The following is a 14,279-nucleotide window of genomic DNA, read 5'->3' on the forward strand; positions in this document are numbered from 1 at the left end:
AAAAATGAAATTAGAAGCTATAAAGATGAAATTAGAAGTTATAAAATAAAATTAGAAGATATAAAATATGAAATAAATGTTTAGTAGTATAAGTATATATAAAGATGAAAGTATAACTTATACAATAAAATTAGAAGTTATAAAATATGAAATAGGAAAACCTAAAATAACTTCATGAAAGCTAGGTTAGGTTTTTCCATTATTAAGTAATATAGATATGCAACTTATAGTTAATTAAAATTTTGAAGGGCAAAATAGGAATATAGAAATTATGTCATGGTGGTGGTTACACCATGTTTTGGCTTTATATATAGTATATATATATAATATATACAGTATATAAAGATGAAATTAGAAGTTATAAATAACGATAGAAGTTATAAAATATGAAATAAATGTTTAGTAGTATAAGTATATGTAAAGATAAAAGTATAACTTATACAATAAAATTAGAAGTTATAAAATATGAAATAGGAAAACCTAAAATAACTTCATGAAAATTAGGTTAGGTTTTTCCTTTATTAAGTAATATAGATATGCAACTTATAGTTAATTAAAATTTTGAAGGGCAAAATAGGAATATAGAAATTATGCTATGGAAGTGGTTACACCATATTTTGGCTTTATATATAGTATAGATTTAGCATGTTTATCTATTCATAAAATTTAAGTTTAAATTAATGAGCACGTTATTAATAGTATCTCTTTGAACTTTGAACCATATTCCATCAAATCCTTACCTAATACATGATATCTTACCGTTTGAAGTTCGGCTCGGATGTTATAAAATTGACAAATATAGTGTGGGAAGGTACATATGATTATCATAGAACCATTTTGGAGAGGAAATATGAAGGAGAATATGACATGTGGCAAGTGATAAGGTGAGAAAAGTTTATTTTGTTATAGTTAATTAATACATGTGATTTTTTATATGCTTCTTATTAAAGAACAAATATCAATGAGATTACCAAGCCGTTGGTGTAGTGGTGTAAAATTCCACAAGATCCACACGATAACGAAAAGTCAAATGTTCGATTCATGGGAGTAACACTTATTGGGATGAGCAACCACACACCCTGAAATAGATTAGTTTCTTACTCAAAATGGTAAAATAATACTATTAATAGTACCAAAAAATATGAATGATTATTAGTATGAGTGGTAGTCTTTATCTGAACGCCTTCCAAGTTTTTATCTTCTGGTTTTAATAAGAATGTTAAACTTATCATCTCTATAAAGTATACAAAGGGAATATATATATATATATATATATATATATTTTATGACCTACATTTTCACCATTTTATTATCCTTTAAAAACTAATTCTCCTAAAGGAATAAGGATGACACATTAGATAATGGTGTTCCCATTAGGTTTAGATCAATTTTTAACTTATAGTTCGGTCTAACTTTATTTACATTAAGATATTTAATCCACATTTTATATGCAATTTGGATTAATTTGGACCGATATTTTTATAAAAGATAGAAACTCTATACATAAACTTCAAAATATAAACACAACTAAATATTAAGTCTAATACAGTTTAAAGCAACAAGTTTATATGCATTCATGTTAATATTATCATAATATTTATCACAATCCTCTCTACATAGATAATATCACCATGTTAATTTAAAGAAACAAATTACTATATCAATCACACAACATAACTAGGGTCACAATAATGGGTAAGTACATAATATTCATATAAAAAGAAGTTTTCACTAAAAAAGAAACAAATGAATAGATTGAAAGTTGACATTGCTTTATTTCTTCATTGTTCTCTATATGATATGAAAACAAATCTATCAAATTTAATTATATTTATCAAAAGAAATATTATCTTTATAGTCTAATTTTTTTCTTTATGTGAAAATATATTATTTAACAAGCTCATATTTTTAAATAATATCAAATGAAGATTACATAATCTACCATATGACTAACTAATTGTTGAATTTTCATTCTAACTTGTTTTAGAAGATTATTGATTTTTTTGTACTACCAATGGTATCCTTCCACATTTTTGAGCAAGGAACTAATCTCTTTCAGAGTTCGTGACTGTCCCTTCCAACAAATGTCGGTCCAATTTGGATTGGTGTGATTTCTATAGTTGAATCTAAAAAACGATTCTAACTGATCTCTTTTTAAAAAGTAAATTAAGAACGTCCAATTATATTCGATTTTTATGGTCTAGATTTGAACACCCCTAATGTTAAACAACAAAAACATAAATATAAGCATAATTGAAACAAAAGAAAATAAAGATAAATAAAATTTGAAATGTGAAACTCGTTATAATCTTTATCTCATATTTCAATATATTCATAGGATGATAATAAAATCAATCATTATTGTCCAATCCTCTAAATTCAAATAAGCATTCAACAAAATAATTAAAGCATTGTAGATAATCAATAAATGGAACATAAACAAATAAAATGTGAAAGAAAACAAAACAAACATGAGAAGGAGGGATTGATTGCTGAGTTAGACAAGTTGATGATGGTATTAGTGGAGATTTTTTTTAAACAGAAATAAAAAAGTAATTCGGTAACTCAAACTCATTCTGGTAAGATCGAGAATACTAACTCCATTCTTATTTGTCTCCACATATTATTTTATAACGCACATCTACATAAAATAATAATATTTATTTTTTCTTCTCATAATAATAAATATTATTTTTATTCTTAATTGTGTTTCATTATTTACCAATAATTTTATATTTTATATATAATAAAATATTAACTTATTTGGTACATTAATAAATTCAAAGACCACTATAATCTACTTTAATTATTAGTAAGGAATTGTGGGGACATTAATAAATTTAAAACTTCTTTTCTATTTTAAAGTATATAGAAATAAGTTACGTGGATACCAATAAATAAATAAAATTAAACTATTTGTATTTCCTTCTTCCAAAACCATACTCTTTTTTTTTATGACAATAAGAATAGAATATCTTTTATGAAAAAGTATTCTATTTTTGGTTTACCACGTGTATTATTCTCGCAGAGATAATCTTGTCCGAATTGGGAACCTCCACGAATACGTGGGGCCAACTCTCCTAGCGGATATTTTTTTACATCCATAAAACTCGAACCTGTGACCTTACTTAAGAAAAATCAAACATATTCTTGAGTATATAGTTGTATTTCCTTCTTCAGAATCCATTCTATTTTATAAGGATAAAAATAAAATATCGAAAATATTCTTATGGAAAGAGTATTCTTTTTTTCGAGTATATATAATCTACAAAGTACAAAGTTTGTACAAGAGCGCGAGAACATAACACTATAATCATGACTTCTCTGTCTCTCTTTCAACATTGCTCTCTTCTTCATCAAAACCCTTTTCTCTCTTCCAAATCCCTTCAATTTCCTCGCTTTTCTCACAACCTACGCAATGAACCCTCTTCATTGAGTATTGGATTCACCTCTTTTATTTGTTTTTGTGAATCTCTTTGTTTTTTAAATCTTGGGTATGAAATTTTGATGCAAAAATTTGATTTTTATTTGCAGATTTGAGTTTTTCTACCAAAAGGGTAAATGGGGTTGTTCCAAAAGCCACGGAAAGTGTATTGGAAACAAAATCAAGATCACCCATTTCATCTGGAAATTCCACAAATCCCATTGTTGTTATTGATAACTATGATAGCTTTACCTATAATCTTTGTCAGGTTCATTCTTTTCCTATTTTTTGAATTTGATTTATTTTAATCTTTAATTATTTCATGTTATATGTGTATGTATAAGTATCGGCCGATCCCACCTAGTCGGATAAAGGCGTGATTTTTGACTGATTAAATGATTTTGGTTGACCAAATTTGTTGAATTTGTTAAAACACTAAGTGAAATACATGTTTGAATTTGTAAAAATGTGTAACAAGTAACGATTGTGTTAATTTCAAGCACTTGTGTTTATTACATGTTAAACTATTACAATATGAAAAGAACCAAATTTATTGGTTGATTGATATGATTTTTGAAATTAACTTTAGATGAAAAGCTTCTGATATCTCATGTTCTTGTTCCTCCTGTGCTGGGATTTTTATGCCAACTGAAAATATGGTAGATAGATTTCATGATAAGTTTCTTTATGAATCCAGTGAAGAAATCTGGGAGATAAAAAGAGAATTATTCTCATTTCTTCTATGTTTGGGGAATTTTCGAGGGTGCAATAGAGTAAGGTGGTTCATAGTGGTGTGGTTTGGAATGTGGTGGAGTAGAAAGGTAAATGGATACCACTGTGTTGTGTGAATGACAATGTTGTTTAGTACAACAGCGGATCCGTACAACGCAACTGATTATTTTCATTGGATTAAAAATCTCCCTCTCCGGCTTATACCTGTGATTTCCCTTTATATCTCGTTTTCACAATTAGGAATCGGGTTAAAGGCTTCATATAGAATGTGTTGTTGAACCTGTACATCCTTTAATTTTTACCGGTTGTTTTTAAAATGGAAATGCTAATATTTTTCTTCATCTGAAGTATATGGGAGAGTTGGGATTTCACTTTGAGGTATACCGGAATGACGAGTTCACTGTGGAGGAGTTAAAAGGGTAAAATCTCTTGCATATTCTTATTGATCTTGCAACCTGTAGGAACAAAAACTTTTAAAGTTTTTCATTTCATAAGCTGTTGTGTATTTAATCTGTCATTTTTTATTAATAGGAAGAATCCGAGAGGAATACTGATTTCACCTGGGCCCGGTAAGGTTTTGCTATGTTTTTTAAACTATTTTCCATTTTATAATTTTAAAAACTACTTTTATACACGACCGGTGTTTATATTATTAGATACAGAAAATGAAACAATAGAATAAACATACAAGTTTGTTATATGTGATGTTCCCTCTGTACAGGTGCACCTCAAGATTCGGGTATATCTTTGCAAACAGTACTGGAACTTGGGCCAACTGTACCTTTGTTTGGTGTATGCATGGGTTTGCAGTGCATAGGGGAGGCTTTTGGAGGTGAGTCTTCTAATATTCCTCGGCGACTGTTATATTTGATGCATATAACCGAGTGTAAGATTTTCTTGATATATTTGCGTATTGTTCATCAGTATGAATTGGTGGAAACCTTGTTTTCGTTTTCAGTGGCAAGCATCCCATTCATGTTAAATAATTTTTCAGCTCGTTTTCATTTCTTCCCTTTTGTCGGGCCATTAGAATAGGATCAAATCGAGACTGTATGTATGCCTTTATTCTGTGCAGGAAAGATCGTGCGTTCTCCTTATGGTGTCATGCATGGAAAAAGTTCTTTGGTGTATTATGATGAGAAAGGAGAAGATGGGTTATTCGCTGGATTACCGAAGTAAGGATTTGTTACTTTTATATGAAATGCGACGGTTATATTATATGTTGCTTAATTAGCTGTTGGTTTTGTGATCACTGTTCAGCTAGTACCTTCTCTTCTCTCTGAACTTTTTCCGAGTTTTGACACTATTTGGCACTGTTTTCTTGATACCATTTTTCAGCCCTTTCGTGGCCGGTAGATATCACAGCCTCGTGATTGAAAAGGAGAGTTTTCCTCATGAAGAACTGGAGGTAACGGCATGGACAGAGGATGGTCTTATAATGGCTGCTCGCCACAAGAAATATAAGCATATTCAGGTAAGATCTTCCTGAAGGCTGCAACACTTATTGTCTTATCCAGCATTAATATCAATCATGCCACTCACAGTGGGAAAACGATGAGTTTTGTCGCTTTCAAATTTTATCCCCGACCGCGATATTTTGTAATTTCTGAAATATCATGGAATGTCTGCTTTCAAGGATCCGAATTTTGGCTCCCTAGAGATATTCTGATCTTGTTTTCCATATCTTATGTTTAATATGTATAATCACTATAATGTAGTTCAGTACTATTTCCATGTTTAAGTTTCAAGATAAGTTTAATACAAAAGTTGAAATAATAGGAAGCTTGACTACTTTGGTGGTTTATGATTAATTGAAATGCCTAAAACATTTCTTGAGTTCTGTTGATTTGAGGTTTATGGTTTTATTTTTGGTGAGTGAATACTTATTTCAGTCCGTCATATTTTTCGACCTTACCAGTTTGCTCCCTCAAAAATTGAAAAAACTCAAAATGGTTTCCAAAAGTTTCAAATGTGGTCAAATTAGTCATTTTTAGTATATTTATAACACCTGCTAGGGATAATTTGATCATAAAGGGACTAATTTGACCAACATTTAAATTTTTTTGGAACTATTTTGAGTTTTTTAATTTTTGAGAGACCAAAGTGGTAAAGTCGAAAACATGATGAGTATTTACTCAATTTTTTTAACTTACAAGTGATATCCTTTAATATTACAGGGGGTTCAGTTTCATCCAGAGAGCATTATAAGCACTGAAGGAAAGACAATTGTCCATAATTTTGTCAAGCTGATAGAGAAAAAGGAGGCTGATGATTCATGAAACATTATTTCACTGCTGTTCGAAGCCACATTCATTGCAAAAAATAAAAGTTGAACTTAATTGCTGTACAATTTACATTTTTCGGCACATCATCTATTATTCATATTTTATTAATTTGAATTAGTAGTGAATCGATACGACATTATGACACATGTTAATTCTAAATCCATTTCAAATAAAAAGTTTTATGAAGGATTGTTAATTCTATAGTTGAGAGTATAGTTGGTAGGGTTCTAATTGGAGTCTATTCCAAAAAATATATTACTTCTTTTGATTGGTCAGAAAAATATTTTATTATTAAATTTTTAAATGAAATATTTTTTTCTAACCAATTAATGTTGGTAATAGTGCAAATGGTATAGTATTTCTTAAAATTCAAGAGTAATGAAATTTAACTATTTTTCCTAGTATTTGTAATTTGATTAAAACTGTATTATGATAAAAACCAAATGAAGTACTATATGCTTACAAGAGACTATGAAGGCACATACTTTAATCATATCAACATAACAACTTATGTATTTGTTCATCAAAATGTTGGTAGTTATTTAAAAAAAATTTGTATCAAGTGAGAATATTGATTATCCTAAGAAATGAGAATAATTAATATAGACTATTAGATTTTATTTTGAATGATCAAGGTTAAAAAGTAAATGCACATTATTTTTTTAAGTAATTGTGTAATCAATAAGTAACTTTTGATCATAATCATTTATGTATGTTTATCCTAAGAAAGTACATTTGTTTTTTTTTGTATAACGTATCTTTAACCTATGAGTAAGGAACTAATCACGTTCATATGTGATTGCTCCTTCTAACAAGCATCACTTCTAGTAATCATTTTTTAGTCTATTTAGGGATCTAGTGAAACTTTATACCACTAGACCAATATCTTGTTGGTAATTTACTTTTTTTTTAAGACAAATAAAAGAATCTATTGTATTTTTTGTTTTTAGGAAAATTGTTGTTGCTTTTCTTTTATACTCTTCTCCACTCCGTCTCTTTATTTTACTTCATTATTTTCTCACTCTGCAATAAAAAAGGTAAAGGTATAAAAAATAATTAATATTGTCTTTGAACTCTAGAAAGTGAACATATAAAAAAGGCAACCCAATATACTTACTTCCTACTTAATAATATATGGAGATGTTAGCTGCATGTAGTTTTAACTAGTTTAATGGTTAGGGTTGGATAAACCTAGTTAAAAAAATGGATCTTAGTATTTTTAAATATAGACATGTTGTCACATTTCAACAACTTACATAATAACAAATATTTAAATATGCTAATAGATCATATCAGACTTTTAATCAGGTTAGATTTAGATTTTGAACAAATTAAACTGGTTAAACGCATACTCTTATATGTTATATTGATTCAACCTTGTGCACATCTTTATGACCTTAGTTACTATAGTTGTCACGAAATGAATATTAAATAAAACTTGTAATTTTTTTAAAGAAGAGCTTTGAACATTTGTAAACTAAGATTTAGAAAGCTGGTCTTAATAATTTTACAAAAATCACAAGAGTCATTTACAAACCTAAAAGTCCTAACCAACGTTAACTCAAGTGGTACATGTTTGATCCCTTTTAAGCAATGTCTCGGGTTCGAGTCCTGTGGATGGAAAAAATGCTCGCTGGAAGAGTTAGCCACACGTAGTTGTAAATGTTCCTGGCTCGGACATGATTACCTCCAGTGCAAGGATACATGTGAGAAACAAAAAAAACATAAGTCGTAAGCATTGCCAAGGGTCAGGTGGATAGGTAAGGAACTGAGCCCCAACTATAGTGGGCTTGCTCATTGTAATAGGCAGCAGCAAGATAGAGATCAATGGCTGCGAAAATGATGAGCTTGGGTCATTGTGCATTGCATTGCATTCGGATGAGTGGGCTTAGTAATAGAAACTTTTTCATGGCCCTAAGCGTTGTTTGGGGATGTGATTTTGGGAAAGGGAAGTGGTGATTTTAGAAAGTTCTCACTTGTTTTGGAGTTGAATGAAGGAGAGGGGAAAATTCTGGAAGGTTTTTCAAATTCTCTGAAACCATCTACGTGTCTATTTTTATAATTTTCCCAAATTGTAGGTTTTTCTGGACCCAAAATTGAAAAATACCTAAATATTTTTAGAGAAATTATATAATTATATATTATTATTCATTTCTCATTGTTAATTGCATTTTTAAAGGAAAAATAAAAAATATTATAACATTATCATTAGTTTATCTTCTTCCATGTTCATAATTTAGTTGGTTTGTTAGCCTTGTCTTGTGTTTTCCTCTCTGGACGACATTGTTGTATCTTATAGCACCCTCATTTTTTACCGTGTGTCTTTTGCAACAAACCGATACATGAGCGAGTTGGAGCATAGAAGGAGAAAGAAAAGTGTGAGAGAAGAGGAATCGTAAGAAATAAAAAGCAAGTGAAATCGTGAAATAGGTTATGGGGTCCATCTATATACGAAGATTAAGGTTCATGAGTAAAGAGTATATTTAAGAAAATTTATTAATTTATTGATAAGTGAACAAAGTCATTATTGATGAATGCTATTATAGATTTTGAAATTAATCATACCCTTATTTATTATTTATATTAAGAGGTCCTTTCAACTATTGGTCACATTTTTTTATAGTTCTGCATACAATAATAGTAGTTACAATATCAAAGAAGACATGCATGTTCAGGTTATGTCAGATTATGTTTTATATTCCACATATATAAAGGTGAAGCAAGTAGATGAATATTTTAACATTAATATATTATTACATTCACTAGTTACAAAAAAAACATGAACCCAAGTCACGGCTTAAATGGTCGGTTCAGAATCAAAATTTACTATGTCGTTTTCTGCTAACGTTTAGATTCCTCCGAAAATTGTTTTACATCACTTTCCTAGTTTATTGTGTCAAAATAAGAAACAATGTAATATTTATTTACCATTAATTTAAATTTTTTTAGCAACGGACGTTGGTTCAATTGATACATGTTTGATTCCCCTTAAACAAGAATCTGGGTTCGAGTCTTGTCGATGGAAAAAATGCATGTTGGAAGAGTTATTCCCACATACCTGTGGATGTTCCCGACTCGGACATGATTGTCTCATTGTGAGGATACCTGTGAGAAACCAAAAAAAAATTATAGGCAATTAATATATTAGCTACAACTTTTCTATATTAGTTTTTTTAACATGAATGGTGATAATGTGCTGATAATGTAAAAAACTTTACACTATCAATACATAGATTTTAAACTCATTCATTTTTTCAATAATAAAGCAGCCTAAAATTTTGATTCACCTTTTAAACAACATAAAATGATGAATGTATTAACGATATAAGATTTTTTTATCATCCATCATTAATATTTAATTATTTCTTACTTTTAATTATAGGTAGTACAAATTATTGATTATTTACAATTGTAAATAAATTTTTATACTAATAATGTATAAATATTACATTATTTAAACTAAATGATCAATTTTTAATTTCATGATATTTTTGTTTGGTGCCTAACATATGATATTATAGAACTTATATAAAATTATGGAAGTACACTTATTACTTGAGTATATCTATGAAAAATATAAAGTTATAATTTTTCCATCAATTTGAATCTTGAACAAGTAAAGTTGATCATTGGGGGCAACAAATAGGGAGATAGCCTGCATAAAAAAAGCCAAAAGTTCTGGAAAGTAATTGTAAAAAGCTACTTTTTTCTCCAATAATCTCTTTTCTATTTCTTAGTTTAGCTTTACATGCATGTGGGGGACAAGTTTAACATGGAAAATTCATTTTGTAAGGAATATATTTGGCTTTGATAATCTCTCTATGTCTCTATGTCAAGACTTGATAGCAAAAGTCAAATTACCATTGATTCTTGTGGCAATCCATTGTCTTCTATGGGGTGTAATGTTAAATGTATTTTAGGTTTCCTTTTAAACCTAGCATTTGGTCCTCTAAAATGAGTGTTTTTTTGTATTACTAAGGGTATTCTCTCACCTTTTTGGGTAAGGAATTGATCTCTTTCAGTGATTTTATACTACTGGACCAACGATTGTTGGTCTCGAAAATGGGTATTTGGTAAAAATTAATCTTATTTATTCTTTTATATAAATAGCTTATTGTGTTTTATATGTGCATAGATCTCAATTGCCCTCCTCTAATTCTCAACTCAATCCATATGCTATCCGTAAGCATGACACTATATACTCTGATTTGACCCAATCATAATTAAGCCCAAGTATGACCAAATTTCATTGAGTCTAGGGGAAGTTTGATTTCAAAAATTAGACCCAATCAATATTTAGGGTTAAGTAAGGGACAAACATGACCCAACTCGACCTTCCCATGGTGACCGATTTCTCGTGTTTGTATTTGTCAATTCAATTATATAAATAGTAATTATATATTTTGAGTCAAAGTATAATTGATTCTCTAATTTTCATTATACATGTATAATTGTATATGTCAACTTACATATCCATAATAATAAGTAATATGAAAAAGATTTTATTTAAAATGATATGCATTATATTTAATTGGGTCTACAATAATATTCGAGTTCAAAATATTATTAAGTGGTTGGCCTTCAAGTTAAAAAAATAATTCAACCTAACATTATTTTCAGTATACACCTCAACAAATGCTGTAATAATTGTCACATTCCCCTCAACTTTGGATTCCAATTTAAATGAAATAATAAAAGTATATATAATTTCCAAAATCAGACAAACATGACTACATTAACTATACTAGAGAGCATGTGTATCAGTACAATCATGGATAATTAAATAAATAAAACACTATACTGGCACCAATATTTTATATTTGATTACAAGTAACTAAAAATAAATATTTTATACCTAACATTGGTTAACCAACTAATGTTAAATAAATAATTTATTATAACCCTGAGGTATAGAAATCAAAATATTCAATTTGTAGCAGCATAAGACATGAATTACAATATACCTGGGAACCTAAAGATATCAACTATACACATACCCTTCATCTGCAATAACCATATCAAAACTTTCATCTTCAGGAATTCTATGCCTTTCTCTCTATACATCAAAATTAAAGGGAAAATTTTCAATCCAGGTAATGAAACCGATATACCGAATCGAGGATGAAACCTATATCTTTGTATGGAATTCTGATCTCCCTGTTAAAATGAAGCAGCTTCTTCCTGGCTGCCACTGCCATGATGGTGATGTTTTCCATGGTGACGCCGACCGTTGCCAAATGTGACCGGATCATATTTTCTGAGTCTTTCGGCTTCTTTTGGATTGATAACACACTCGGATGGAGGAGCTTTGTATCTGATTTTGTCGTAACAGTAAGAGTATGTCATGTGCTTTTTCCTGAAGTTGTCCATTTTGATTCTTTGTACTGGTGTAACGCCTGAAGGAATTACTTTAGAGCTTGGAGCGTTGTCACACTTAGCTACATGTTCGATTGGATCGACTGCGCAACCATGCAGGACAAGGTCGTAAAACTCAGCAATATAGGGAGCGTACTTGTAATTCACCTTGTATTTGCCTCCGTTTGTAGCCCAATCGGATGCATCCCATATAGTGGCATACAGAGTCATTGGCTTAGAGGGGAAATCTCCTCCCATAGATTCTGTTCGCTTAACTTCTCGAATAGGAACATTGTCTATGTAAAATCTGCACAAGAAAAACAGGAATTCCGAGTTGAGAAAACAAGTAACATTTGAAAATACAAGTTAACAAGATTCTATGGTTGGGAAAACAATTTCGGCTCAGGGCAGGCTCCAAGCTCAACAAGTGCACAATGGACCTGGGAACCAAATGTACTTAACTACTTACTATTGTGGCAACCGATTTCCGGGACATTAACATGAATGATTGAATAAGAAAAACAAAAATTCCTTAACAGTTTCCTTGTATCAACAAGATCATATATATAAGTCTCCATCTGGTAACTATTGTAACTATGAAATGAATACTGATTATGTAGTTCATGAATTTGACAAAAGAAAATTTTGAACCCTAATAAAAATATATATGATTCAATCATTAATTATGTTAATTTTGTAACTCTACTAAACATATACAATTTAAGAGTTAGCTATGCTAATATCAGTTACACTCGTCAAGGGCTCGATTTCTGAGAGCGACACTTGTTGAGAGAGTCAGTCACGCACCTAAAAAGATGGCTAACCCAACAATAAAAACATCATATTACTCTAAAAAATCGAAAAATGGCATATGATAGATTATATTACATGATCTGAGAATCTGTCCATAGAATACTATACTGATGAATATCTTCAGCAGGATCAAACCATAGACCAAATCTTTCTTCTCTTCCAATGTTGGTACTTCCATTGCCATAAACATTGGTCTGAATCCTCCAATCTTTTCCTCTAATGTTTCCCAAAAACTCAAAATCTATTTCATCATGGTTCTTCTGATACATGTCACCATTTGACATCTTCAAACAGAAAAAAGATAAATTATATAAAATAAATTAGCCATTTTTTATAAAAATACAAACAAATATAAAAACAAAAACATTGACTTTTATGAAAATGTTGAACAAAATTTAATGATTAGTCTCCATTGGTGAGCATGATAGAAGGAAAAAAGGAAACTAAAAACTATTTCTTTTATTATATATATATATATATATATATACATATATAAATATATATATACTGTATTATAAAAAAATCAAAAGCATGCTTCAACACTTGAATCAATAAAATCCTGAGAGCTTTTTGAATCATAACATCTCAGGTAATGAAAAAAAGGGGGAAATGGCATAGAAAAAAAAGGAAAATAATTTTGATCAAAAGGGGCAAGAAATTTTTTACCCTTTCAGATGATGATGGATTATTAACTTTCTAAATTAGGATAACAAAATTCATGAAATTTTTTATTATTAAGAAAAAGAAAGATATAACTTTTTTTATTTATCTTCATCAATTTGAGGCAATAAATTACTCACATAAAATGCAACCACAACACCAGCAGTGTAATCAGCAGGTAACTTAATTGAAGCACTGAAATACCCATGAAGGTATAGATCATGAGACACAAATCCAGAACCTGAAAAAACCATAAAGCTTAGAACTTTGGCTTAAAAAAAGCCATATAAATTAGAACAAAACAACCCCTTATAGAATATTAAACCCATTAATGATAAATAAGAACCTGTTCTTTCATCAAGTGAAAGATGAACCATTTTTCCATCTTTATGGATGATTAAGTTATTGTCCCCAAACAAAGGTGTGTACCCTTCATCAAAGGGTATTGTGGGAAGAAGGTTTCTGGATAAAGTTATAACAGAAAGCATGGAGAAAAATAGTAACAACAAGAACCCCATATAAGAATTTTGCATGATTTTTGAGGAGTTGGTGGTGCAAGGAAGGGTGATGAAGATTGGAGAAGAAGAATAGAGAAAGTGTGTGTGAGAGAGAGAGAGAGAGAGAGAAGAGGAACACACTATAGCCAAATGAAGCTCCTTTTATTGGGAGTGTGTTTAGGTGTGTTCAAATGTACTCACGAAGATGTGTTATCTTAAACATGTTTAAAATTATGAACAATATAAAGATATTAATTCATTAATCATGGAATTAGGAAATATACACCTTATAGTACAAGAAAAAAACATGTCCTAAATTATGTTCTAGATAAATGACAATGAATGAAGAATATAAAATTAATGAATATTTGAGATTTTTAATTTTAATTGGTGTAAAATATAATAGAATTTAAGTCACATCAATCATCATTCCAAATTTAGAATGTATTTCATTCGATTATTATTGTTTTCTTCATAGTTATTAAAAAAATTATATATTCTTGCACAAACAAT

General features: G+C 29.6%; 2 protein-coding genes across 2 annotated transcripts; one reads left to right on the forward strand and one right to left on the reverse strand.

The window, feature by feature from the left end:
* LOC109351276 (anthranilate synthase beta subunit 2, chloroplastic-like) lies at window positions 3,282-6,622 on the forward strand. The gene is made up of 8 exons (XM_019592706.1): window positions 3,282-3,436; window positions 3,535-3,692; window positions 4,505-4,575; window positions 4,688-4,725; window positions 4,878-4,988; window positions 5,232-5,331; window positions 5,495-5,630; window positions 6,334-6,622. Exons 1-8 carry the CDS (start codon window positions 3,316-3,318, stop codon window positions 6,433-6,435), a joined length of 837 nt encoding a protein of 278 aa, XP_019448251.1. The 5' UTR covers window positions 3,282-3,315; the 3' UTR covers window positions 6,436-6,622.
* On the reverse strand, window positions 11,316-13,915 carry LOC109351285 (probable xyloglucan endotransglucosylase/hydrolase protein 28). The gene is made up of 4 exons (XM_019592717.1): window positions 13,616-13,915; window positions 13,410-13,510; window positions 12,685-12,893; window positions 11,316-12,103 (listed from the first exon to the last, which is right to left on the reverse strand). The coding sequence occupies exons 1-4, from the start codon at window positions 13,800-13,802 to the stop codon at window positions 11,602-11,604; spliced, it is 999 nt and encodes a 332-aa protein (XP_019448262.1). The 5' UTR covers window positions 13,803-13,915; the 3' UTR covers window positions 11,316-11,601.

This window comes from Lupinus angustifolius, chromosome LG01 (assembly GCF_001865875.1).
Source record: "Lupinus angustifolius cultivar Tanjil chromosome LG01, LupAngTanjil_v1.0, whole genome shotgun sequence".
NCBI lineage: Eukaryota > Viridiplantae > Streptophyta > Magnoliopsida > Fabales > Fabaceae > Lupinus > Lupinus angustifolius.